This window comes from Mauremys reevesii, linkage group 21 (genome assembly GCF_016161935.1).
Source record: "Mauremys reevesii isolate NIE-2019 linkage group 21, ASM1616193v1, whole genome shotgun sequence".
Lineage (NCBI taxonomy): Eukaryota > Metazoa > Chordata > Testudines > Geoemydidae > Mauremys > Mauremys reevesii.
In genome coordinates this window covers 16,665,727-16,693,342 of record NC_052643.1, presented here as the reverse complement: position 1 = coordinate 16,693,342, position 27,616 = coordinate 16,665,727, and the positions used below count along the sequence as shown (strand labels likewise).

Here is a 27,616-nt window from a genome sequence, read left to right as displayed (position 1 = left end):
CTAATATACTAAAATGTCAAAACACTCAATTTTTTGCCAATCCAAAAATCAGTTTCTATGGAAGCGGCAATACTCAAAAGTAACAGTTCTCCTATAGACTTCAGCTGTGCACCTGAAACACTGATGCTATCTAAGGATTTTTTGATATGGGAAGGATGTAACATAAGAAAGTGAAATTTGTCTTCATTTCCCACCCTTTATTAAAGGGTAGGGTTTAATGGAGAGAGAAAAAAAAAAAGAGGCCTTCAAAAATGGAACCTGTAAAGCTGTAAGTTCCTTTCACAGAGCCTATTTAATAACTATAATATATATCTGCACCTATATAGCATCCTTTCTCAGATACGTGGGACTAATGCATAAGATTCAGTGTGCTACTTCTGACAGCTAAGTACGAGTCTCCCCTTCAGCTTGAGTTATTGATTTTGGCATCTCCATTTCAGACTCCACCAGGAAAAGAAAGCAGATAGCAGCTCTAGAGTTTGGCACCGGTCCTTGGTTTGATGCTCTCACATTCCACCATGGGAAGTCAGTTGCAGTACACTGTATGACCAATATGTACTTGATAGCCTATCAGGACCACTACTAAACACAGATACAATATTGCTTTGGAATCAGTCCCTAAAGGAAGAGATTCCTCATTTAAAATTATGAAAATAAATTTATACCAGCCTAAAATTTTATTAAAAGTTATTAGTGCACCTGTAGGTCTTATTTTCACAATATTGTATCTTTGAAAACGTAATCTTATACCAGAATAGACTTTTATACGCATGCACAAACATCCCTCTCCTCCTCTGGCACACAACTGGATGGGAGGAGAAGGGAGGTTTGAGCTGGACTGTCTAGACATCACGGAAGCCAAGTTCTATGGAAACGGGCAATCTGGAGAGCATAATGAAAAAACCCATCATATTAAAATCACGGAATTTACATTCTATGAGCCTTCACTGAGTTTCATAGAAGTCAGGAGGAAGGGAGTGAAGAGATTTCAAGGAAATGAGTAAATAATATTGCTGCTGAATTTAAGGGTGCTTGCCACAGAATTTGATTCTAATGTGATACAGGATACACAGGACCATGATTACTGGATTAATTGTAATAAATCACTGTAATAAATCGAAACTACCAGAATCTACCCCCACCCCACCCTTGCTAGACGCTGATGTAATCAGGAAGTAAAAATTGTGCAAAAAAAAAAAAAAAATAGAATACCAATACCATGAATTTCAACTTCTCCAAGTATTTTCCCCTACCAAAAGCTGTAACTGCATCATCGCTGTATCTACACCCTTTTAAGGATATTTGGGCTGATTATCAGAAAAATCTTCCTGAGAGCAAGAACTATTAAGCTATGGAATATGCTACCAGAGAAAGTGATGGAAGCAGCCCTGCGTGGGCATTTAAAACTACGCAATGGAATACCAGAACGTATACTGTAGGTAACAATGCTGAACTGGCAGGGTGAGCGACAAGATGAGCTAGAAGGTTTTCTTCATTTCTAATCTCTGATTCAATCTTTCTGGCTGTTGTCCAGACTCCCCTTTTGACCCACAGATCACTCAAGAGACTGTACCACACCTACTGTTACCAGGGAGGGGAAATTTTTTGTGGAAAATTAGCACACAGTATAAGTTGACATCTTATTAAATGACCAGCAAGTAAATAACTGAATTAAAGTTTTAGTAGTAGCTAATTGACACTAACAACTTTGCATACTAAGCAAGAAAGCAAATGTGTACAGTGTATTGACAATCATTATGGGGTAAAGATGAAGAGGGACAGCAAAAAAACACCACAACCCCATCCATTATTTTCGCTGCAAAGAAAGGCAGTTTTGTTTTTTTCCATTTTATTCCATTCCATTCGCCCCATCCACCTCACCAACAAAACAGCTGGTTGTCTAACCAGGAAAAAATGTGCTAAGAGACACAAAAGTTTGCAGAATTTGGGTTCTGATGTGTAAGTGACAGGTCCCCTTATGCTTGGTTCTCGCTTGTTTTAACTGAAGTCCCTCTACCTCAGCTTTCAGGATACGTACTTAAGAAATGCACTTTGCAATTTCAATATCTAATAAAGCAAGTGATTAAATAAGAGATTTTACTCATTCCTATAGACTCTACTTCTTGATCCAAATTACAGGTCTTCTGAAAGAATTCTACCATTTTAAAAACTTCTCCAATTAAATTGATAAACATACAATGCTTACCACCACAAAGGCTAAGTCTCCCTGAAATGTCAATTTACTGTTTAAAAACGCACATATGCAGCTTCCAAGAGATGGCTATACCATTTCAGCAAAGTAAGTCAGCTGTGCAGCGATTAGGACTACTTTTAGTTACTCTCCTCCTTTCATTTAAATCAGTCCATGCTGAATTGCACAAGTATGAATGCAGAACATTCACTGTTACAGATCAGAAAGACGTCTGAAAGCATGAGGAAGGAGCAGTATCAGAAATGATAGTACTCAATATTTCAAGAACAGTAATTTTTTTCAAATTGAGAATTATATAAACCTTTCTTCTACCAAATATTTTTTTAAAAAGCATCAAATGTTTGTTTAAATTTAATAAAAGTACAAGCATTGGAATCCACTAAGTTTTTCCAGCCAGACTGAAAATTAATTTGTCCACAAATTTTGCCTGACTTGTAGCCAAAAAAGTCATAATAAACTAGGCATGTCTTCCATTCCATTCTTGTCAGCAGCTATTAGTTTAATAATTACAACAGAAGAGAGATTTTGAGGGCCAGACAAAATCAACTGCATGGTGCTGACTTTTAGATATCTTTTCACTAGGTCATTATGGAAAAGGGGTTGGGGGTGCGTATGCACATGCGTGCACACACATGCCATTGAATTTGTGGAGTTAAGATTAGGAGAAGCAGGATCAGAGTTTGTGGCTTCACATATAGTGCAATACAACGGCTCCCACTGCAAATATCTGCTACTCCTAGTATGGCTTCCCAACCATAATGCTGTATCACCAAGCTCAAGCCTACCATACTTCTCATATTTATGTTTATTTGGTTGGCTATTTTACGAATATATTAAGTACCACCAATCCCTTGGCCTCAGCAAGCTGCCCAGCATCCACTTGAAAACAAAGGATTGTAATAATGATAAGTTTTGTTGAGTATCAGCACTTAGAAGAACTTGTCCATTAGAAGAACCTGTCAGAAAGCAGAGGGTGTGAGAATCTGAGCGAAGTGGTCGGTCAGTATTGTGTAGGAGGTAAAAACATCTGGCTTTCTAATTCTGGTGTGATTTCTGGAAAGGCATTTCAAGAGAGTCTGGCTTGCTTTTTAAAGACCCAGACTTGCAACTTCACTGAATTATCAATACAGAAAAGAGAAGACCAAAAAGTTATCAAGCCCTGAGATCCAGAGCAGAAGATGTGAGCATCTGACCTTCAGCATCTCACTTCCTTGCTCTCCAAGTATCAAATTGCAAGAAACAAAAATAAAATACAAGTGTTTAATTTTAAGTGTTTATGCACATCTTATTCCCAGGGGCGGAGTGCTCTGTCTCTGTAGTGCTTCAACACCTTCTTGGCACAGATTGTGAAGGACCAAGCTTTGTCCTAAGCTCTTGTGTGCTGCGACACCACAAATAGGAGGAAGGCTGCCTTAGTAATGTATCTTCTCCTATTCTCACCTTCCTATACTTTTTCCCTCTCTAATAATTCTGAATGCTCTACTGTTTCTGCACACAGTGGAGACAGGAGTTGTGATATGAAACTGAGGTGATCCTGGTTAGTTTCTTTCTGCTAGACCATGGGAGGACAGCTGGGATGGATGGATGGAAGTGGAAAGAGTGTATGATTCCCCCACAGTGAAGAGAGGAAGACTTATTTTTTAAAAAATTGATTTCTCTTGCCTTCCCCAATCCTTGGCACAGAGGCTAATATCTTGGCTACTCATGTCTAGGCCATTTTCCATACTTACATTAGTTCCATTCTATTGCCCCTACTGGGCAAAAATAGTACACTAGGAAAACCATGACAGATAGAAATTTTAATGATTAAATTCAAACTTTTCAGTTTTTGTAAACTTTGCTGCATCTAAACTAAAACACCAAATCTGTTTTGTAGTTCAAATAAATCAGTATGTTTCTACCTGTGGAATCCCAGAAAGGCAGTGTTTATTACAGAAATAACTTCATGGGTGGCTAGCACCAGTCTCCCATTATAAAAATTGAATTTTCATGCAAGAATACTGCTGTCTAGTATTTAAATATTTTAACTTCAAAACAATTGAGATGCAGTTATACAAGAAATGTGAACACACACTGGTCTGAAGTAAACATCAGATTTACATCAACTTTCATTCCTGCAGCTACAATAACCAATAAAGACGTTTTAAAGTCCATGAAAACAGGTTGTCACTTATGAGAATCACTTCAGTAAAAGAACAAATCCCACCCCCATTTAAAAATCTGATATGGAAATAAGGCTAATAAATTCTGTACACTACATGATGTAAAATGGTATCTGGAATGACTACGAATAGTGTGAGTTAGCCAGTCCGTACCTGTGGAAGAGAAGAGGTTTGTAAAAGGGAGCTCCCTTATCCCTCTCCTTCCCCTCCTCCACCCATCTGTTGCTTCCCTACAGCCATCACTTCATCAAGTAGTGGGATTTCGCAACACAACCCTGCCATAAGATAATAGCGAAAGATTTTGGCACTGTACCCTTTTCTTCTTCCTCTTTCTCCGCCCACCCTCCCTCCTAGGGCAGGACAGTAGAATTGCAATAGTCAAGTCATTTTCTTCCACTTTTTTCTCCCTGATCTTTTTTTGTTTGCATACCACAATACCACTGGCTGAAATGAGTCACGGGAGGTGCAGACATACTGGCCACAGCTTTCACCTCAACACTTACCACAGCCACCCTCTCTCAAAAGGTAAAAGCTGCATTTGAAGAAGTCTGCATCCCATCTGAAATAATAAATAATAGAAACCTTTCATTGGCAAGGCTTCCTACCCCAAGATTTGAAATTTTGATGCATTTTGACTTATTTTTGAGAGGCCTCTCTTCACTAAACAGTCAGAGCACATCTCTCAAAACCAACGTCTTTACATGGCATTAGTAGTTGCCAGAGTACATCTGTGTGTGTCAGTTACACAACATGGTTGTGCTACTTTGACATAATTTGAAAATGTTTCAGCACATTTCTGGTAACTGTATGAAAAATGATTTCTAGCACCAATTGAGTTATTCAGCACAGCCTTCTTCTGCTAAGCAATTAAACAAGTTTGGATTAGTGAGTGAATCAAGTAACTTATTAAATAGCTAGCACCAATCTTCAGTAATACAAAAAAAATCTAACATTTAAAGTAAAGGATAATTTATAGAGTCTTGCATTATCAAGGTCAGAGTAAAAGTTATTTATAGCTATATGGGAAATATTAAGATGACTCCAAGCACACCATCTACAGCAACGATAGTAATAGAACACCTCAGATCTGATTACTGCAAATGCCTAATTCTAACCCAATGCATTGATGGATGTAAGATTTATGTAAATGATTTTTGTTAATGCTAGTTAAAGTTATGAGCCTAGATAGGAGATTGTACCCACTCAGGGCTTGTCTACACTTGCCATTTAAAGCAGAAAAGTCACTTTTTTGCACAAAGACAGTGGGAGTGTCTACACTTACCAATGCCTTTTTGCAGTGAAACTCAGAAGTTTCACTGCAAAAAGAAAACCACCTCCACGAGAGGCATACAGATCTTACTGGTGATGCTTTTGCGGTGATGTGCAAGTGAAGACATGTTCTTCCTGTTTACAGAGCTTTTAGCCTCCACAGGATATCCCACAGTGCCTAGGTGACCACTCTGGCCAGTAGCTCCGCTGCTCTGAAGCCAGGTAAACAGATATCCACCCCTCCCCCATGTAAAGCCCCAGGAACTTTGAAACTCCTCTTCCTGTTTTCTTGGCAAATGCTCACTTATCATTTGGCCAGGTGACCATGCCTGCTCCATGGAACAAACGATTCCCTGCTTGGAGCAATGCTGAGCTACTGGAGCTGATCAATGTTTGGGGAGAGGAGGCTGTGCAGGGACCCAGGATGCCCCGCGATCACCCCACCTCCCTTTCCCACAAGGCCTATCGTCAAAAGAGAGAGAGTTGCACTGTAGGATAGCTGCCCTCAGTGCGTTTCTCTCATCGGCGATAGAAGTGCTGCAAATGTAAACACTCTCTGATACCTGTGGAAGTGAGTACACAAACCAGTGCTTTTCTTTCACCGGTTCACTATCACCATTGAAACTGACAGTGCAAAAACTCTGCAAGTGTAGACATAGCCTTAGTTTAGCAAAAACTTTACACAGATAGGCCCTGATTCAGCATGCATGTGCCCGGCTTATAGCACAAAGATAGTTTCAGTGAAATAAGGGGGGGGCTACTCATATGCTTAAAGTTAGGCATGAAGTTAAGTACATTGCTGAATTGGGGCAATTGCATTTTCCACCAGAAGGATCTTTAAGCACTCTACATAGAACTCTCTACTTCTAGGAACCAGTTTAACAGCTGACAGCAGTGCTCCACAGCACTGCTGAATCACTAACACTTGAAAAAGGACACAGCAGTCCTTATTCCATTTTAGACGCTGGTGACATCTAAAGCAGAAGAAACAGAACTTTGGACCAAGCAGGTAAAGTTAATATTCTGGAACCTTATATGACCCTTTGTTCTAAAAAGGGAATCTCACTTAACCTTAAACTCAAAATACTGCTGAGATTCTTCTCTCGAATGGCCAATATTGAATATAAAGGGGTGTAAAATAACTGCTTTATTGCAATTGAATGGCAACAATATTATTTAAGAAAAAAGTAAACATTCAGTTCCTGGGCAAGTTTAACACATATTATAATGAATAAAAGTAGAATAATGAACAGCATCTCTTTAAATGACTTTTTCAGTTTAATCTGAAGTTGGATCCCATTCAGCCGGCATGCACTTTACTCTTAAAAACTGCATTTGCAATCTAAAAGCATATTGCTGACTGGTTTCTGCCTCTGAAATCTTCAGAAAGTTGACAACTTGCTCAATTTCTATGTTTGCTCTTTTGAATACGTGTGTTAAATAGTCAAATTCTATCAATATAAAAATTTAATAAATCAATGTTGGCATTTGCTCGTTCTTGCTGGTTTCAAGCTAAAACACAGTTCCCCCTTTAGTTTACAAAAACATGTTTGTAAATTTGACAAAAAGGTAAGCATTTAGTTCAGCTGCTGATTGATACTACCCAATTGGTATAGAAACTCTGACTGAAGCTTGTTTATTGTAAACTGTACTTAGTTGAACTTGTCTCTCTTATGTGGTTACACCCCCAATATTACATGATTTGTGGTTTAAAGCTCTAATGAAGTTTCTGTTATAAGCTTTCAACTCTCATCCTGTTTACACCATTAATAATATACCTCACCCCCGCACCTGAATTCTCAACACACAACTTCCTAAAAATGAGCTTGTATGAATGTATATGTAATGCATAAACCCTCACTCAAAAGCTACAAATTCTGAATAAAACCAGAAGTCAGCTACAAATACAGAAATCCTAATTTCAAGAGACTGAGGAGCTGTTACAATATTAGTCTGAAAACGCAACAGATTAACAGTGTAAACACAGTAGGCATGAACTCTACACTGAAACAATTCAAAAGTACATTTCCTTTTAGGAAGGCACTTTCAGTGAGGTACTCTCTATATAATAAAGTATATACATTCATTATGATGAATTTGGAAATTATTTGAAAGATTTGCTGATAAAAGAAAATCCTTATATCTGCATTAAGTGACAGAAAAGGACAATCTGATTCAGATAAATTGTGCATACTCAAGGTAAAGAGCAACTGGGATAATACTGCAAGCTTCTAAATTTTATTTTGTAAACTAATCCCAATTTCTTTAATCCTGTTTCCATTTGTAATTCCCTACATGCTTAATTTACAATTTTGGACAATGCACTATACAAGTTGTACCCAGTCTATTCTGTATTCAGATATGTTCACTGTCCTGTCTTGTGTTACTTCAGGGTAGATTTTATTTCTCTAGTTCTCAATGGAAGATGGACTTTCCCAGCCTTTGGAACCTGCCAGTGATTCTTCTTATTTGATTACAGTGTGCTCAGACCAGGAGGAAGGGAATGCCCCTTGTAATGTGGGCCTAGAAACAGACACTAGGTTCAGTAAATGAGTTAATCTCTTTCACTTAAGGCTTACAAACTAACAAAAAAGAACACTGGACTGCGATGCAAACTGATAAAAGCAAGGCAATAACTGCAGTTGCTATAGCCCCTATATTATGCGTACATATTGGAGGCTTCACACTGCCTTTTACCCCGGTAATTCAGTCTTTCCTTCACTGGCTTATCACACCATCATTCATTCCTGTAGTTAGTATATAAATATAAACATATGTTCAAACTGCCATGTTGAGATGATATAATTTACAGAGTGCTGTCCATTTACAATGTGGTTACAATAATGAATTGACAAACAGTTCCCTGTCCTGAAGAATGTAGCCGTAGAACATAACTTTGTTCATGTACATCAATTTATATTTTTTTCTGGCAACACTACTACTATAGTGTGTCTTCATAAAAAGGAAATATAAATCTGAAATATTTTTCAGTGTAGGATTCGGTTTGCTTTATATACATTCTCTATTAATCTACTGCAGTTTCACATTCTGATACACATTATACTGTAGCAATACTATCACCAAACCCAGAAACTGATATTTAATTATATTTTTATACAAATATTAAATGGTTCAGAACCATGATGCTGTGCGTGCAACTAACCTATGTAACCATGGAACTTTATTACTGTTACCTTCATTCTCTCTCCCCCAATCCCTTCTACTGTTTGCTAGATTCAATTGTTGCATCTTGCCTTAGACTGACCCAAAATACTTGCAGGAAATGTCATTTTACAAGTTTATACAATACTCAACTTAAGTATTGATCCCAACTGAGGTCTTTGAGGACTGCCACTATACAAATAATAGTTACATTATGAATGGATCAGATTCTTAAACTATAGGAAATCCATTTTCGTTAGGATTCTTCACTGACAAGTTTTAAGTCAAAGTTATTCTTCCCCATTCCCTAAACGGCTACTGCTCTTGCACAACAACTTTAAACCAGTTAAGGCAGGGGTGACCAACCTGTGGCTCCAGTGTCACATGCGGCTCTTCAGAAGTTAATATGCGGCTCCTTGTATAGGTACTGACTCTGGGGCTGGAGCTACAGGTGCCAACTTTCCGATCTGCCGGAGGGTGCTCACAGCTCAACCCCTGGCTCTGCCACAGGCCCTGCCCCACTCCACCCCTTCCGGCCCCTGAGCCTGCAGTGCCCTTGCTCCTCCCCACAGAGCCTCTTGCATCTGATCTTACAGCTGATCGATGGGGAGGTGCAGGGAGGGAGGGAGGGGCACTGATCAGCAGGGCTACCGGTGGGTGGGAGGTGCTGGGAGTGGAGGGGGAGCTGCTGACATATTACTGTGGCTCTTTGGCAATGTCCATTGGTAAATTCCGGCTCCTTCTCAGGCTGGCCACCCGAGTTAAGGAGTAGCAAACTGTCTCAAAGACTTTGACTTTGTCAGTGTACTGCAGACACCTCTGTATTTAATTTTCATGATCCAAGAGAGAAATGGTAACATTCTACTGTATTATGCTTACATATACACATACAAAGGTACCATCTTTCACTGTGCAAATTCCCACAGATCACTATGATTTTATGCAGTATTACTGCATACATTTAAAATACTATGCAAGAGAACATGTTACCTTGTTGTTTGTAGTGGAGTGGTTCTCATACTTTTGTACTGGTGACCCCTTTCACATAGCAAGCCTCTGAGCGTAACCCCCCTTATACATTAAAAACATTATGTATTTAACATCATTATAAACGCTGGATGCAAAGTGGGTTTTGGGGTGGAGGCTGACAGCTCACAACCCCCCATATAACCTCATGACCCCCTGAGGGGTCCCAACCCCCAGTTTGAGAACGCCTGTTGTAGTGTATCCCAAGTGAAAACTATAAAAGTAATTACAACACAGGATAAGCCAGGTGTGGCTGAGTATGGTTACAGAATAACATCTGGTCTGGCAACTTTTAAGGTATCATGAAAGTCATTTATTTGGTCAATATTGTTTGAGGTATTTTGTTTTTGGTTTTATATTTCAACATGCTACATATATGCAGTAGCTTCACAGCTCGTTAGACTTTTATATCATAGTGTTATGGTTGTAAGAAGTTTAAATATATTTGTAGCAAGCAATAGATAAGGGACTATATTGGGACATTGGGAAATCCATTTTAAAAAAAAACAGAAAGCAGCTAGTGTTTGATCTTGTAGGACATTTGCAGCCACAGAGAATACAGAAAACGTACAGACAGCTGACTCTGTAAGGAATAAGTGATACTATAAAGCTATACAGAATGTCGGTCTGACAAACAGTCTTAGCTAAAAGAACAGGAGTACTTGTGGCACCTTAGAGACTAACAAATTTATTTGAGCATAAGCTCTCGTGGGCTATTTATGCTCAGATAAATCTGTTAGTCTTTAAAGGTGCCACAAGTACTCCTGTTCTTTTTGCGGATACACACTCACAAGGCTGCTACTCTGAAACCAGTCTTAACTAAGTATCCAAACCAAACCATATCCTACATGGAATCCAGTGCTTCAATTAAAAGGGTCAAGAATTTATAGACTTCTCAAAAAAAAAAAATCTTCAAATTTTAACCCCCTTTTCCAAAAAAAAAAAAAAAAGGGGGGGGGGGGAGGAGGAGGAAGAGAGCAGACCTTTAAAAGAAAATTTGATCAATTCTGAGCCATCCCAAATCCTGAAGTTTCTATTCAGAAGAGCACTGTTTGGGGGAGGGCAGGAGGAAAAGTTGAAATATGCCAGAAAAATGCTTGTATTTGGAATTGGCATTTCTGAGTCCAAAACAGCAACAAATATTGATTTTCTGTCAAGGACAAGTTTTCAATTTTATTTCAAGCCTATTTTTTAAAAAAACGCATAAGACCCTATTACAATAAAAATATTGAAAAAACCTCAAACCATGTATTAAGAGTAACAAACTGTTTTAAATTCTATAATGCTTCAGGCAGGTCAAAAAATAATCCTAAAAATTTACGACTATGGGCAGTAGTGACAAACGTATCCTCCACAAATTAAGGACTAGAAAAAACAACATTGCCAAAGCAAAAAGACTTAAAAAAACAAAAAACTACTTTTTTAAAAACAAAATCTGTACCTAGTTTAAAAGACTATCCATAAAGCTTATACAAGTGACTACTGAGACTTGAGAGAAGGGTAAACAATATTTAAAACAGGAACTTAACAGAATTTCCTCAACCCGTAATAGGGTTTTAATTGTATTGTTTCAGTTTCTCAGTGCAAATATTTTAAAATAAACTACAAACAGAATAAAGTTTTACAACCCCTCAGAGCACCATGTTTCAGAAAGCTCTTTAAAGGTATTTTTAGATGTCATGTAAATCTGTGCCCATCGTTTCAAAGACATGGTACCCTGTATTATAAAATCTAATTTTTTGTCTTAGAAACTTTATAAAATGCAATAGAAATGCCTCTATGCTATTTTAAAATTTCAGTAACAATTTTGTTCAATTGAAACATTCTCCCACATTGTTTGCTGCAATATCTAGTTGTAGTGTGCTTTGGAAAAACATGTAAAGTACTGTAGGGCACAAATCCCACAATAGCAAGATGGACTGGATGATCAAGTAGGTATTTTCGATCTCTGACTTAGGAGTCTATAAACCACAAACTGAACTTCACTAGAAAATGAATATTTTCCATTGTCCACATTAGTAATATGTAAACAATAAAACAGTATAAATGAACACAAGAATGGCCATACTGGGTCAGACCAATGGTCCATCTAGCCCAGTATCCTGTCTTCCAACAGCAGTCAGCACCAGATGCTTCAGAGGGAATGAACAGAAGAGGGCAATTATCGAGTGGTCCATCCACTGTCGTCCAGTCCCAGCTTCTGGCAGTTGGAAGTTTAGGGACTCCCAAAGCATGGGGGTGCGTCCCTAACCATCTTGGCTAATAGTAATTGAAGGAACTATCCACTGGGAATTTATCTAATTCTTTTTTGAACACAGTTATACTTTTGGCCTTCACGACATCCCACGGCAACGAGTTCCACAGGTTGACTGTGTGCTGTGTGAAGAAATACTTCCTTATGTTTGTTTTAAGCCAGCTGCCTATTAATTTCAATTGGTGACCCCGGGTTCGTGTGTTATGTGAAGGGGTGTGTGTGTATTTATGTATCTATATATAAAAAAAAGACTTCATTCACCCTCACACCATTCATGATTTTAGAGACTTCTATCATACCCACCTTAGTCATAATGTTTCTCAACTGAGTAGTCCCAGTCTTTTTAATCAATCCTCACATAGAAGCTGTCCATACCCCTAATCATTTTTGTTGCCCTTCTCTGTAGTTTTTCCCAATTCTGATATATCTTTTTGAGATGGGGTGATCAGAAGTGCAGCATTCAAGGAATAGGCATACTGTGGATTTATTTAATGGCATTATGATACTTTCTGTCTTATCTATCCCTTTCCTAATGGTTCCTAACAGTCTAACAACGTTTTTGACTGCTGCTGCACATTGAGCCAGAGTATTCAGAGAACGATCCACGATGACTCCAACATCTCTTTCTTGAGTGGTAAAGCTAATTTAGACACCATCATTTGGATGTCTAGTTGGGACTATGTTTTCCAATGTGCATTACTTTGCACTTATCAACACTGAATTTCATGTGCCATTTTGGAAATGGAAGAAGTTAATTATTTTTATAACTTATTGCTATTTTAATTGTTTGAAGCATTATCAGCACACAAGAAAAAATAATTTTATCCAAACAGTCCCTTAAAAATCAACATTAAATGGCTAACTATTAACTCATATTGTTTAAAACCTAAGTTTTGTGCTAACAAGCTAAGAGCTCATTTGCAAGATTTAAGACCAATAGAAATGTTTGGGAATATTTGAACACAGAACTGTGTTTGAACACAGAACTTGCAGCATTGGGAACCTAAAAGTGACTTCATCCGTTTCCCTTGTAGGAGCTGAGAGAAATACAAAGAGTAAAAGAGCAAAATGTGAAAAATATACTGCATTTTTTAAATCCCTTCATTTTTAATATTTGTTAGTGTTTAGTAGCAGCAAAGGCAGTGTTTGTTTACAATGGAATGTTCACAATATTATTGTCTCATTAAGTCTTAAAATGAGTTTGAATATTACTGACATGGTAAATTTCCTTGGACCAAGATGGCTGCCACCATCAAAGTGATAGTTTGTTGTTCACATGCCATTTGTACTTTTAAAACATTTTAAATACATTCCACAGTTTATTCCTAAGCTTTCCTTTCGCGTGATTTTAAACAAAGACCTAGCTTACGTCCTTGTGCTAGATAAGAGAGATTCAACACACACACTTTCTGGCTAATCACTTTTTTCCTCCCTCCTTTCCGTCTCTCTCTTGTATTTTCCTCTCTAAACTAAGTGGAGAGTTGAAAATATGTGCAGCACTAAATGTGCGAGCGGCCATATTCTTGAAGGTGCAGTTGAACATTCAGAGCTGAGTGGCCTGTCCAGTTTCCCTCCAACAAGCCAGAGAGAGTGGGCTCGAGTCTCTGAATCCCGCCGGTGTATTCAGAGAGGACGGATGATACCGGGGGCAGGTTGGTTTTATGTTGCCGAGCGCCTAGGAGCCAGCTCATGGGATTGCTCCGGGCCTGCAAGCATGAGCGGGGCGGTCGGGTTTTAAGGCTCCGCCAGAGGCCCGGGACCAGCCCAGCCTTAGCAGAGGGCCGGACGCAGCCTGGTTATTTGGAGCCGGGATAGGGCCCAGACCCCTGCCCAGGGAGGCTAAGTGCGGTTCTCGGACAACCCAGCCTGGGACCTGAGCGACGCTGGCGGAGGTGGGGCCCGATTGGTCTCTTCCGGCGAGAGTGTGAACCGAACCGCCCCACATTTCAATACGGGGGCGAAACCCGATAGAGACCAGGACTTAGGGCCAGGCCCACGGGGACCGGTTCAACCCTCCCCGGCCGGCCTCCAGCGGGGCCGGGCCCCGGCTGCTCGGGCAAAAGGAGGCGCCGGGGGGAAGCGGGCGGTAGGGGAGCCCGGCTGTGGAGTGCCCAGGGCCGGGAGACTCAGTCGCCTGAGGATATCTCGACTCTCCCCCCCCGCCCCTACACACACGGTGGTTCCCGGTGTGAGCTCATGGCAGAGCGGGCTGGGCTGGGCCGGGCGCGTGGGCGGGGAGACGGGGCTCCGGCCCCGGGGCAGACGCGGCGGCGAGCAGCCTCTGTGGGCGTGAAGGGGGGAGACGGGGGCCGGTCTCGGTGAGGGAAGGGGTCACGACGGGCAGGCCCGGACCGGAGGGGCAGGCCCCGGTTACCTAAGGATGTTGTGCGCCTCCATGCTGCGGTTCTGGTTGCTGGAGCACACCACGGCCACCCGGAGCGGCGAGGAGGGCATGGCGGGACGCGGAAGAGGCCCAGCTCCCCTCCGCCGGTATCGTGGCTCCTCTGGTCCCGACCGTCCGGCTCTGGCTGCGGCTCACATAAAATGGCGGCCAGAGCCAACGACGGGCGGCGCCGGGACGTGTCACCAGGGGCAGCGTCGACCTGCTTCCCCTAACCATAGAGACCGCACGAGAGCGGAGCCCTTCACATACCATAGAGAGGCGGGACGAAAGAGAGAGCGCCACCCTAGGGACGGTCCGCCAGCCATCGAGAAGACGGATATGTTATACCATAGCGAGGGGCCGCCAGCCATAGAAAGCAGGAGGACCAGTATGACAGCGCCGCCCTAGTGGAGCAAGAAGGTCTCCCAACCCTCCGTCCCATGCCAAGGGGAGGGGGCAGAGATGGTACTTCAGAGCGAATTGCCTCTTGGACACCGGTTCGAATCCCACCCAGGCTCTCAGACATAAAAGCCAGACGCACTTAGGAGCTGGTGTGAAATTAGTTTGTCTAGTCCGTAAAGGGCAGGGGACACCATCAGAAAAGCCTCTGGCACTAAGGGACAGTCTCAGCAGGGAAACTCTCTAGAGCTGACTTTCTTATAGAAAAGGGGCCTGATTGGCCATTGCCCTGACCCTTCATGCAGCCATTTACATTTACAATCCTAATATGGAGGCATTCGGCACACACTTGGCATGGCCACAAATGATTACACAGAGTGCAAAGCCTGGGGCAGGGAAGGGGAACAAGAGGGTGGAGGTATAATTCCTGCCTGACAATTGGAGTGATCAGTTTATCCCCAGAGAATCCTTTTTTTAGGCTATAATAACGACTAATACCATAGATTCCAAGATGATGAGCATCTTATAAATACCACAGAGACAAGCTGAGTGAGGTAATATCGTCGGTTGGTGAAAGAGACAAGCTTCCGAGCTACACAGAGCTCTTCTCCAGGTCCTGTAGCTCTGTATAATTCGAAAGCTTGTCGCTCTCAGCGTCAGACGCTGGTCCAATAAACGATAGTACCACACCCACCTTGTCTCTCTAATATTCTGGGACCAACACCGCTACAACAACACTGCAAAGATCATTGAATGCACTTTTTCACTTTTATTCAATCACCATCACACAAGCGGGACAATTTTTTTTTCCAGTTAAGTCTTCAATGCAATTCTCAATGGTAGCTGACACAATTCCACCCTAACCCATGTTCAGGCCTCTTAAAAGCATTTTCTGTACACAACAAAAGATCTTTATTCTTTGTAGTCCCAAACAGTGACCCACATTGGCATGAAGGATGCCAAGTAAGTAATGACGGAAACTCCCATCCACAAAGAGTACTTCCTGCCTGGTGGTGCTACAATCCTCACATGAACTCCTTTAGGAACTTGCTGCTCTATCTCTTTAAACAGCCTCTCATGTAGTCCTCGAAAGAGGGCTGAGCCATGCACATGCTGGCAAATATCCCCATCATACTTTGTAATGCTGTTGGAAATCAGAGTATGAAGCTCTGGTGTATCAATGCCAATGCTGCACGGAAATAATTTCTGGTGCTCTGCAGAGGTGAAGACCAATTTTGATGGCATTTCCATCAGGCAGTTTATAATCTCTCAGGACTATCCTGAGAGGTTTCCCTTTATCCCTCACTTTTCTTATTTATCTGATCAGCATGGTAAATATGCTGGAGCTGGAAGTGTGGCCAGTGGTTTAATTGTGGCCATTACATTGTTCCCAGCTCCCATCCAACTCTGACAGACGCAGGCACAGATAAATCATCATTGAGGAAGCACGCTTTGGCACTGTCTAATCACGCTGGTGGGGGTGGGGGCACAACCGCTCCAGAGTTCCAGCATGGCGCTATTCGAAGGCTGCTGCTATTGTCTCACTGAGTACAAACAGATGCCGTGGCTGGCGCTGGCGTCATTATTACACCTAATCGTCAGTTTGAAGGGTTAGTAGGGCTCTCTCTCCTCACCCCTTCACTGAGCAGATGTTCTTCCACTGCTCACTCCAGGGCCTGCCTGTTTAATATTCCAGGCACACCGTTCCAGACGCCGTACGAGAGCTTCTTGGAGAGCAAACGGATGGCCCACCCAAACCTACCCTGGGACGAGCTTGCAAGGAGGAGTCACGGTCAGCATTTTGAGGGCATGTGATAGGTCAGAGGCTCAAGCCTGTAATCCTTCCTCAGCAGGGCTCCCATAGAGGTCCTGCAACAGGGCTGATGGAGGAGGAAGCATTACTCAAGTTAAATGATACAGAGAAAGTAAAAGCCCTAGCAGGTCCATAGCAATCTACCCACCCGCAGGGTGGGTTGCCGGACTCGGCCCTTTCAATGCAGGGGAGATGCGCTTTAAAGTCTCAGCTTACAGCTAGCTACTCTTTGGGAGCAACAGAAAGTAGGGTCTAAGTCAGAGCAGTCCTGAGGATGCTCTACTATGCAATGGGAGCTGGGCAGGCCCCTGTATTGCCCCAGGTATGCTGCCCAAAGGTGCCTTCAAGCCATCTGACCCCCTCCCCCCACCTTTACTCTGTGCACTGGAGTGGAGTAACTGAGAATCAGGCCCATCATGCCTCCCACGCCTTAGCTCTGTCCCAGCCAAACTAGACGTACTCAGGAACTCTTAACCTCTCTCCCGACTCAGGCCCCCAGCTCCTCACTCATTATTGTCTGAAACCCCACCTCCAACCTGTCTCTGTCATCCTGAACGGAGTACAGGTGAATCCTGCCAGCAGATAGGTGGCTCCTGTGTCTGCCTCTCTCCACAGCAAGCTGCAGGTCGGCCAAGGTGGGATTTAAATCCATGTGTTCTCTCGGCCTGGGGTGGGAGAGCGGGCGGCAGGAAATTCACAGCTAAATGGGAGGAAAGCAGAGGAACAAAAACTGCTCTTCCAACATATGTGATTCCTCAGCAAACTGCCTGTGCCAGCGCCGGGGTGGTGGGAGGCAGCTCCCATGGTGAGTTCTGCCTTCCTGAGATAGGAAGCAGACAAGGGCTGGGCTGCACTCAGCAACTTCCTCCTCTGCGCCGGATGAAGGGAGGCACTTGATGGCCGACAGCTTTGTTTCCAGTTTAGAAAGGGGGCAAAGCTTTGCATGATCAAATTCTGCAGCTCACATCCAAACCCAGGGACAAGATGCCAGAAAGGCCACGTTTAGCCCCGAGAAGGAGGATTAAATAAGGGTACCAGGGCCGGGTTTATAAAAGGGACCGTCCTGGGAGGTGTTCCATAAGACATTAGTTCCTCGTTATGTTGTGAACTTCAGCTGGGTCACACGAAGCGATGCAGATGATGTGGGTGTCTCCATTGACTGTGAACTGCTCTCCGCTGGTGTGCTAGGTGGTATTTCAGGCTCCAGTTGACCTTGCACCAGTTTAGCTGCTGCTGCAGGCTCCATGGAGCTCCTTGGTGCTGGCTCCTGACTCTGGTGGAGTTGTAAGCGCAGGCTGTGATGCTGACCGCTCTGCCTGATCTGATCCTTGCATGGGTTCTGGCTGGGTCCCAGGAACTGGATCGACAACCACTGTCATGGATTCTGTCTGGGGTATGGTGCCGCCACCTCCGGCTGGGTCAGCGAGCCAATGGTATCTACCCTGTCCTTATCTCCAGTTGGGAGGACAGACAGAAAGACAGACAAAGGGAGACGTTTCCTCAGTTTTACAAAGTTCAAGCCCCATGCGCACTCACTTCCTTTTACCTATGAAATGCAGTGAGACTATTTAACCCTTTAGAAGTAAAGCAAATAGAGAAGAGCTAAGAAGGATTTTATAACTAACTGTCTGACTGGGTGTCCATAAAAGGGAACTACATTCCCCACCCCACATCATTTATCACATCTTTATGAAAAAGGCCCCCCACTGGCCTGTCATAGGTTTAGTCCCCACTTTGAACTTTAGCGTCCACAAGATGGGGACCTGCATGGACTCCTCTAAACTAAAATCCTAGTTTAGATCTGGTAATGCTGCCACCAACCAAAAATATAGTGTTTTGGTACACTTTCCATTCCTCCCAAACCTTCCCTGGGAACACAGATCCAAACTCCGTGAATCTTAACACAAAGGGAAATAAACCATTCCACCCCCCCTTCATCCTCCCTCCCCTAGTCGTTGGGAGAGATCCCTTGATTCAAACCCCTTGAATCAAAACAAAGAGTGATACACTTTTCCCCCCTCCCTGTTGGTGTCATTAGGCATAACCCTAGGTAACTCAGGAGGGTGGAAAACCACAGTGTTAATGAAGCCTTTCTGTACCAGGCCTGAATGAACTAAAGTTAATGCTATGTTTGCCCAAACCGCTTCCATGTTTAAACCCTAATCGACCTTACAGGCAGCAATCGAGAATGGAATGTGAAATAGCTCCTTATCAGTGCAACACTGGTACCAGGAGATAATAAAGAGGCCTGCTTGTGCCTGGCTTAGGGGGGGCAAAGTAATAAATCCAAAAGTAAAACAAGATAACAGCCTTGAAAAGTTACTAACAAGATGAATTGTTTGCTGATCTAACCTGCTTAGTGTAATTGCTAGCTATACAATGTGTCTATTATATGGGAGGGGATTAGAGGGAGGGGGGAATAGTGGGGGTAATGAGAATGCCTAGCTGAAATCATGTATAAGAAGGGAAACACAGCTTGCATCTGTGTGCTTGATTTGAGACGTGTGTGTCTCCGAGCATCCAGCTTATTTGAGATCTCAAATAAACTTTGTCTGCTTCTCCACCTTGGTGTGTTTATTGGAGCGGAGCACACCGGGCAACGAACCACTGTTGTTGCCAGCACAGAATGCACGAGGACAGCATCCCCTTCCCCTGAAAATCCAAACAAGGGAAGAAATCAATCAAGTTCTAAAAAGAAAAGATTTTATTAAGAGAAAGAAAAAATAAGAAAGTACACTATCTCTGTAACACCAGGATAAAAAAATTGCAGGGTCTAACTTATAAACGTGGAGAGGCTTCCCCCCCCCCCCCAGTCCTTTCTCAGAATAATCAAAGTAACAGCAAACAGAAATAAGGATATTTCTCCAGCAACACACAACTGCAAATGCAGAAATTAATTATAAGACTAATCCGCCTTTCTAATACTCACTATACTGAATAGAAGAAAATACTTCAGGAAACTTGGATAGCCTGGAAATGCATCTGGCCTCTCTTAGATCCAAAGAGAGAACAAAAACCCAACAAAGAACACAGACAAAGACTTCCCTCCACAGAGATTTGAAATTATCTTGTCCCTTGATTGGTCCTCCGGTCAGGTGTTCGTCAGGTTACTGAGCTTGTTAACCCTTAACAGGTAAAAGAGACCTTAACCCTTAACTATCTGTTTATGACACGCCCCCCAAATTGCAGACAGTGGGGGAACCACACTGGTGGCGATTTCTTCCTAGAACTTTAAAATAAACAGATTAACAAAACAAATGCACCATTACATATACTACTAAGTATGTAAACAACAAGATTTTTCACATTTCAAGAACACTTTTTAACCATTTGATTCTGGGAAACTTTCACAAGAGAGTGCATAAGCTACTTTGTTGGAAGCTCCTGACATGTGTTGAATTTCAAAATCAAGAGCTAAGAAGGATTTTATAACTAACTGGCTGACTGGGTGTCCATGAAAGGGAATGACAATCCCCACCCCAGATCATTCATCGGGGGGGCCCCCCCGCTGGCCTGACATAACAGTGTCTAGTAGAATGGAGAAAACATCCTCCCCAAAACAAAAATGGGTGCCTTGAATAAATACACAGGGATGAACATGAAGAAAAAAGACACTAAAAATTATGAAAAGAAACCACCACAGAAAAATATGTATCTCGCTTTCTGTGTTTTTTGACAGGTGGGATATGAATTTGCTCCACGTTTAAGAATAGAAAACAGATCCAAAAACCAGTAGGTGTGCTTCTTCCAGGTCCAGTTATTAGGTAGCCAAAATCTCATGAGCGAGTCTAAAAATGGGATTTTTTTTTATGATCAGAGTCGGCGCCGGCACTGGAGTTGCTGACTTTCTTGGTTTCCTATAGATGCCAACAGACTTGGCAACAGTCTATTTGAATCTGCTATCTACATCTGCTTTTTCTATCCTACGCTTTTCCCAGGTTAATCATTACTGATGGGGAGTTTACATAAAGCCCCTGAAGATAGTATGTAAAAGGGAAGCGTTAAAATGGCCTGCTTGAAGAGAGGTTACATCAAATTGCTTCTATGCTTTGGCTGGGCCAATATTTTTCTTGCCCATTCTGTCAAAGTAAAGTGTCTACACTTTATATGCTAACTCAGGGGTGGGCAAACTATGGCCTGTGGGACTGTCTTGCCCGGCCCCCGAGCTCCTGGCCTGGGAGGCTAGCCCCAGCCCCTTCCCCGCAGCCTCAACTCACTCGCTCTGCCGCCAGCGCAAAGCTCTGGGCATCTGGACTGCGAGCTTCTGGGGCAGCGCAGCTGCAGAGCCCGGCCTGACCCAGTCTCTGTGCTGCGTGGTGGTGGTGGCAGCGGCGGCAGCATGGCCCAGTTCCAGCTGGGTGGCGTGGCTGCAGTGCCACCAGCCACCACAGCCCCTCTGCATGCCAGGATTTGATGGAGCCATTGGTCCCAACTCCTTCCTCCCTTTGAAACCTCTCACAGACTTCAGTGGCAGCAGGAGGGGGATGGATGTGTACAAATGCATGAGCCAAGAAGTGTTGTTAGTGTGTCAGATGCTTTGATTCAGAAAGCACGTCACGCTTCAATCCACTAACCCCGAGCACCTTTAGCAAGGGAGTCTTTAGCATGTCAAGGGTACCTTCATGCGGGCAGATCTCAAAGCATTTTGCAAATAATAGATGATAAAATGGCTGACCCTCATCTGACAGACAAGGAAACCTGTGCACAGAAAGGTTGGAACTCACCCAAGGAATAGGAACCGTGCTTTCCTGACTCCGGCTCCCCTGCTCTGACCACTAGACCACCTTCTCCTTCGGGTGCCTGGCGAAAAAGGAGGCCATCCAGCCTGATGGTGATGGGAAGCAGAAGAGCCTTGTCTTGAAATGCAGAAATCCTGCTCCCGTTATCTCTCCCAGTTCATATTTGCCCACTGAAAACCTGCAAAGAACAGCTTTGAAACAAAGGGAAATAAATCACCATCAGGAGTGCTTGATGGATTAACTTTGTGAGCGAGCAGTAAACCCTGTCTCTGAGCTGCCCAGGCAGCCTTCAGCTTCATGCCCAGAAAAGGCCAGCGTTTTGCAGAACACTGCCAGGCAGATGAACGCGTAGGGTATGTCTAGTGGCCTTTACTCCAACGGGCATTGCAGCCCCCGAATTTCAAGTTCCAGCAAACTCCAAAAGAGATAGCGGCTGAATTTCACTTGGCTTTGCCTGGAAATCTTGAAATTCCAGAGCCTGTAGCCACCCTGAGACTTGGGAGCCAGGCTCCCCTGGAAACTCAGACCACCCCAAATGAGTCACAAGCCTGAGCCACACTCGCCAGGAAACTTGTTTAATTTTTTAGTTGGTTGCACAGTTCAAATCCACTGAGTTTTACCTGGTGTCACTCACCCAGTCGAGAGATGGAAAAGACACACAGTCTGGCTGGGTCATGCCACCAACATTTTGCTCCAATACACAGAGCGGTTCTAGAGTCTCCCAAAGGTTAGTCAAAAGCCAGCCTGAGCTCTGCGATGCTCCATCCCTGCTTGTGCTGAAGTTCAGCCCTCAAGGCAACGATCCTCTAGCACAGCGGTTCTCAACCTTTTCCAAACTAGGAATCCCCAGAACCGTCACCCCCACCTAGCCAGGCCCCTGGTTAGCAATATGGGAATAGCAGGGTAGTGATGGCCCCCAGGTTGAGTTCCAGTGCTACTCTAGCTGATTTAGAGGAGGCAGGAGGAGAAATGTGCATCACCTGTTGGACTTTTTAAATGGGAAATCATGGGCTAGATCCAAACAGACCCCAACACTCATTAGCCACTGTGTGATCCTCTCCCCTTTTCACCCAATCCCAATTGTTCCCCCTGCTAGAACATGCCCCCTTTCTTTCTCTTAAGCTGTTCTTCACCTCGATGCCTGATAGCATCCGGGGAGGTGTGGGGGGATGCAGCCTGATTCTGCCAAACCAGCAGATGCCAAGTTCCTCATTAATTACAGCACTTTTCAGCTAGTGTTGTCTTAAAAAAACAACAACCCCAAACCTAAGATCAACGGCTCCCCGGCAGTGCCGCCAGCAGTGATGTGGTTTCAGTGGATGGCGCCAGGGCCTAGAGTTGGACAGTACCAGTGGGGATGTGATGAACAAAGAGTATTAATAGGCACAAGTAGCTGAAGTTAAGGGCAGAAATGAAATCAGCTGGTTGTAATCTTGATCAATGGCTGCAGTTAGACTGCAGTGGCACACATAGACGCTGCCATCTGGAGAGAACACAAATGCTAACCTAATGAGGGGCTTTCATCCACAATTAAAAAGGAACTGACTCCAGAGCAGTTTGGGAGAATTTCTGCCTTCCCAAATGTGTGTATATCTATCATCCAGAGAAAACAAACGGCAAGCTCTTGAGAAGCTCTTAGCGAGTCACTAATTCCTTTCATAACCTCCTCAAGGCATCCAAAAGCTCCTGGAGCTTAATCAAGCACCTCTCTTGACCGCAGCTGTTTGTTTAGCCGTTGGCATAGAAGGCAGGAGGATGGGTGTTAATTGAGGGTGGATTGTCTCTGGACAGCTGAGTGGGGCCAAGTTGCAAGGCCACAGAAGCTCTAACTATGACAGTAACCCAGCTGGAATTTAGCCAGCAGCTCTGCCAGAGGATTCCCTGATGCAATCAGATCTCACTGGTTTGGGTTGGGCAGGTCAGTCCTGGGAGGGACGGGAGAGACCCCATGCAACCAGAGTGCTACATGAAGTGTAGTTGGTGATGATTCCAGCTCCTGCCCACCAGCCTGCAACCTAATATTTGATGCAGCAAAGCACACCCCTGCCTTGGGCTGCCCCTTCTGCTCTGGAGTTCTATTCACGGAGTCTGTTGACACATATTTATGCACCAAGCAGCCCTCTCTTCCCCTCTCTTCACTTATCCATCCAGAGATGGGTCCAAGCCACAAGCTGAGATCCAGATCCAAACTTGGCTCCAGCCAGAGGCTGTCCAGATGCTGGGGTTAGTTTGGCCCACTGTGGAGAGAAGAGGCAGATGTGAAATTTTGAATCTGAACTTCACCAAAGTCTGGGGTGGAGAATCAGGTCATGTCCCAGCCCATCGTCTAAGCTTAGGGACCAGTGGCTTGGACTCGGCTAAAGATTGGTTGGGTCTGGATCGCAGTTTTTTATTCAAATCTATCTCTGGACACTCTAGGAAGGATTTGGAAGAGATGCAATTGCTGCTTGCTTGTGCACTCAAATAAAAGGCTGTTGCTGAACCAATTGAATGCGTTCTGCCAGCTGCCAAGACCGACACACTACCTATGGTCAGGTCTCCCCATGATTCCCCAGCTATGGCCATGCCTTCTGAGCCAGCTGGAGGCAACTCCAGGGCAGACTGTCACTCACAATCCCTTCTCCAGGAAAGATCATTAGGAGATTCTGCTCATCTAGGGAGAACATCCAGGCAAAGCCCAATCCACCCTCCACAGCCAGTGCCTTACTGGCCTCTTTCTTAGGCAGACCCCTTCCATTTAGGGGAATGGTCTCACTCCTGATGCACAAAATCATCATGCATAGAGTGAAAGGAGCCAGCCCATCAGCAGAAGCCATTCGCAGCTTGCCCTCTTGTGACCAGATGCTGCCACTGCAACAAGGTTTGCTGCAGGCGTAGCAGAGAATACCACGTTGGTCTCTTCGGGCCCTGCAGCGCATGAAAATTAATACATAATAAAGTAGAGTGTTAATTAAAAGTGGATTAACTAGTCCTGATTAACTCCATGTGTGGATGCTCTTATTCCGGAATAGGCGTGTCCATTTGTGCATTTAATCAGGACTAACTCTTGTTTAGTTTTACTCCATTAATCTCTATGGCCAAAAATCCCTGAGGCTTAACCATGTCCAAGAGAATTTGCATCGTAAGATCTCTGGGGCAGGGAACATATTTTGCTCTGTGTTTGTAATGCACCATGTAAATGTCCAATGTTACTAAAGTATGCTTAATAAAATAATCATAAATAATAAGCGTGAATAGCTTTCCTAGCAGGCCCTATATTCCTAAATATGCCTCATTAAAACACTATGTTCATATGTCTCTCTCCACTTGCCTATCAGTGTAGACTAGGCCAGCCACTAGCTTGTCTTGTAAAATAATCGTCCAGACGTTTCTATCAGCACTCTCCCACAAGCAGTTCCCTGACGTTTTAGCGGCTGCTGCTTCAGGTTCTTTTTTAACACTAGATGGCAGCCAAGTGTCACTGTGAATGCAGGCAGGTCGGGACAGAGAGATGAGGCTGACCTGCAACATTTAGATCCTGAGCTGAATTCTCCCCAAATTACAAGCAGTTTGGGATCCTGGATCAGCTCCCATCTCTGTGTCCAAGGCCAGGTGATTCTCTTCCTGGGATCCCTTTAGTTTAAAGCAATAGCAGATGCCTCCCTCTGTCTCTGTGGTGCGCGGCATGGTGTTCCAGGTTTGAGTTGCAGGCATTTAACAAGGGAAAACTCCCTCGTCCAAAACTACGGGGCCCCTCTGGGTGCTCACTGAAATGCACTGGGCCTGGTGAGCAGCTAGAGAAAAAAATGATCACAGCCCTCCTAACTAGGGAGAACCGGCCAGATCCTGTTCTCAATCCCCTTCCCCCCGGCCCATCATCACCTCTCTCCCTTCGGCTGTCTTGCCTTGGGCCACACACAACTTGCAGTGTCCCCTTTCCTGGGACAGCAGAATGGCCAAGGACTGAATGGCCCATGGGGACTTGAACGCCCCTCTCAGTCCTAGAGGCAGCCCCTCCAGGGCTGGGTCACAACACATTGGCAGATCAGCATGCGGGCAGACTGCCCTACCACTCTCCAGGTGGTCCCTGGGAATAGTGGACAGAAGCCTTGGTCTCCAGGGTGGGCAATCCAGCATCAGAGTCCCACCCAGGAATCACACAGGTTTCAGAGTAGCAGCCGTGTTAATCTGTATCTGCAAAAAGAACAGGAGTAACGACCAGCTCTGATTTGAATTCAGACAGACCCTGAGTAAAAATATTGATTCTTTATTCAATGTGACGCGGAGATGATGACCCCACGCTCCAGGCCCTGTCTGGCTCATCTCACCCCGGGCCACACACGCCGGGCACCGAGCTGATGAGTTGTTTAATATTTTCTGCTGGAGCGGTGTATTGGTGAAAGGCAATGAGTACTCAGTGATTAATGTAATTGAAGGGAAGTGGATGGCGATGCCAGAAGAGACTGCGCTAAGCAGGCTCCTGCTCCCCAGCTCCCTCCGTAATTATAAAATACAGAGGGCGAGAAAATGCTCATTACTCAAGAGCTCCCAGTGACGCTGTTTGAGGCTGGAGCTGGCCGCGAAGCTACTGTGCTGCAGCCCAGCCAGGAGAATGGTCTGGAAACCATTTCTGCTCGCACCTACCCCCTCTTCCCTGGCCGCCGAGCGACCAGAATGAATTCTGCATGCAAAAGGCCAGGATGAATCAACTGCTAAGAGCCCTGGGAACAGCTGAGTAGCAAAATCAATTTGCCATGAAGATAGGTACAAATTAAAGAGCGGATCCCGTGGGGTACTGAGCACCCTTTGCTCCCACTGAACTCCAAGGGGTTTTAGGGCACCTGGGCGTTGCAGGACTGGGCCCTACGTCAGTATTTGAGGGGTTTATGAATATATTAAAATGAGGACTCAGCATCCTTGTACCAAGCGGGAGAAGCGGTGGCTAGGGCTGGTAATTAACGATTAATTGACTGCCTGAGGAAGGCATCAGCTGTCTAGCTACCCAGATTGTGCTTGGGCTGGTTGCTCCCTTGCTGCTGCATGCAGAGCACAGATGGCTTCCAGGGGCTCCAGCGTGAAGTTCCATCAGAGTGTCCCTGGAATACCCTGACCACGTCCCCTCCTGAGTCCCATCCAGGACTTCGGATCAAATAAAGGCTCATCCCAGAGAATCCAAGGCTCTGCATTCAGCCCAGTGCATGTTGGGACAGGACTTGTGGAGCTGGAATCAGCGCAGTGTGAATGGTCATGCGGTGTAGACGCAATCCAGACCACTCTTAATTCTGTACCCCGGAATCTCGTCCTAGTGCTTTGATTGAAATAACCTAGGAGGTGGCCCACAATTAAGTGTTTATTCTGTTAACTTTTACATTTGTTCTGCGTCCTTAGCCTGCAAATTAACAATGTGTTTGTTGTGAAATATAAATCCATGGAACATACAATCCCAGGGCCTGCGCGTACTGCAATATAGTTTCTTTGGGGCAAAGTCTGAGATCCTTATACAGGTGAGTCTCCCCCTGAGACCAGTGGGTTTGAAATAGACCCTTTAGTTGAACTCAGTGGGAAATTCTGCGTAAGAATTGATGGTACAATATGGGCCTAACAAGAACTTCAGAATTAAGCTGCAGGCGTTTGGGGGCCCATTAGAACCTCAGAAATGGTGTCGGGTTTAATGTTTTAGTAATTAATTATTATTATATTGGCTTAACATTTTCCTGTGCCCTTAATACACATTTAGCTAATCCCTAGGCTCCATAAAATAAGCGTTACCAGCTTCTCAGTAAAGATTTAATAGCAGGGGCGGTGTGGTGAGGTCTCGCGTTACTAACCTTTCTTTTTTTTTTTTTTTTACAAAATATACTACGCCGGACTGCAAGGTAAATTTTCTTGTCAGCCATTTTTATTTTCTTCCAGAATTCAAGCTGATGGGATGAGCTCTTTTGCACGCAGCCACGGCACTTGGGCCCATCCTGTGGTAGTTTGACAGCTGCCATCTTGGCCAACACCAAGGACTGACTTGGGAAACTCCAGAGCTAAAAGCAGGAGCTGCTTCAGCCTGAGCTGTCCAGCTTGGGCCCATACCAGACTCACATCCTCTGGGGGGCGAGGTGTGGGGGGGTGCATCACACACTTCCCAGCCCTCAAACGGACCTCGGGTTCTCCGTCCAAAGCAGCTGCCCAGCGGGGCCGGTATTGGGAGCGATGCCCACCTCAGGTGC

The 27,616-nt window shown here is 44.2% G+C and overlaps 2 protein-coding genes across 5 annotated transcripts in view; both read right to left on the bottom strand.

Annotated features, from left to right (window-relative positions):
- SSU72 (SSU72 homolog, RNA polymerase II CTD phosphatase) overlaps positions 1 to 14,699 on the bottom strand; it is a 59,173-nt gene extending 44,474 nt beyond the window's left edge. The window contains exon 1 of the mRNA XM_039509379.1: positions 14,460 to 14,699. Within this exon, the coding sequence (XP_039365313.1) occupies positions 14,460 to 14,539 (80 nt within the window). The 5' untranslated portion in view covers positions 14,540 to 14,699. The remainder of the gene's footprint in view (positions 1 to 14,459) is intronic.
- A 1,440-nt stretch (positions 14,700 to 16,139) lies between these two features.
- FNDC10 (fibronectin type III domain containing 10) overlaps positions 16,140 to 27,616 on the bottom strand; it is a 33,446-nt gene continuing 21,969 nt past the window's right edge. Inside the window, exons 3-4 of one of the 4 annotated variants that reach the window (XM_039509612.1) lie at positions 21,405 to 21,610; positions 16,140 to 18,132 (exon numbers count right to left, since the gene is read on the bottom strand). The gene's annotated coding sequence lies outside the window, so the exon portion shown is untranslated. Of the gene's footprint in view, positions 18,133 to 18,200; positions 18,227 to 19,232; positions 19,333 to 21,404; positions 21,611 to 23,560; positions 23,657 to 27,616 lie in introns of those variants that run through there. The other 3 variants (XM_039509613.1, XM_039509614.1, XM_039509615.1) reach the window with 3 other exon arrangements.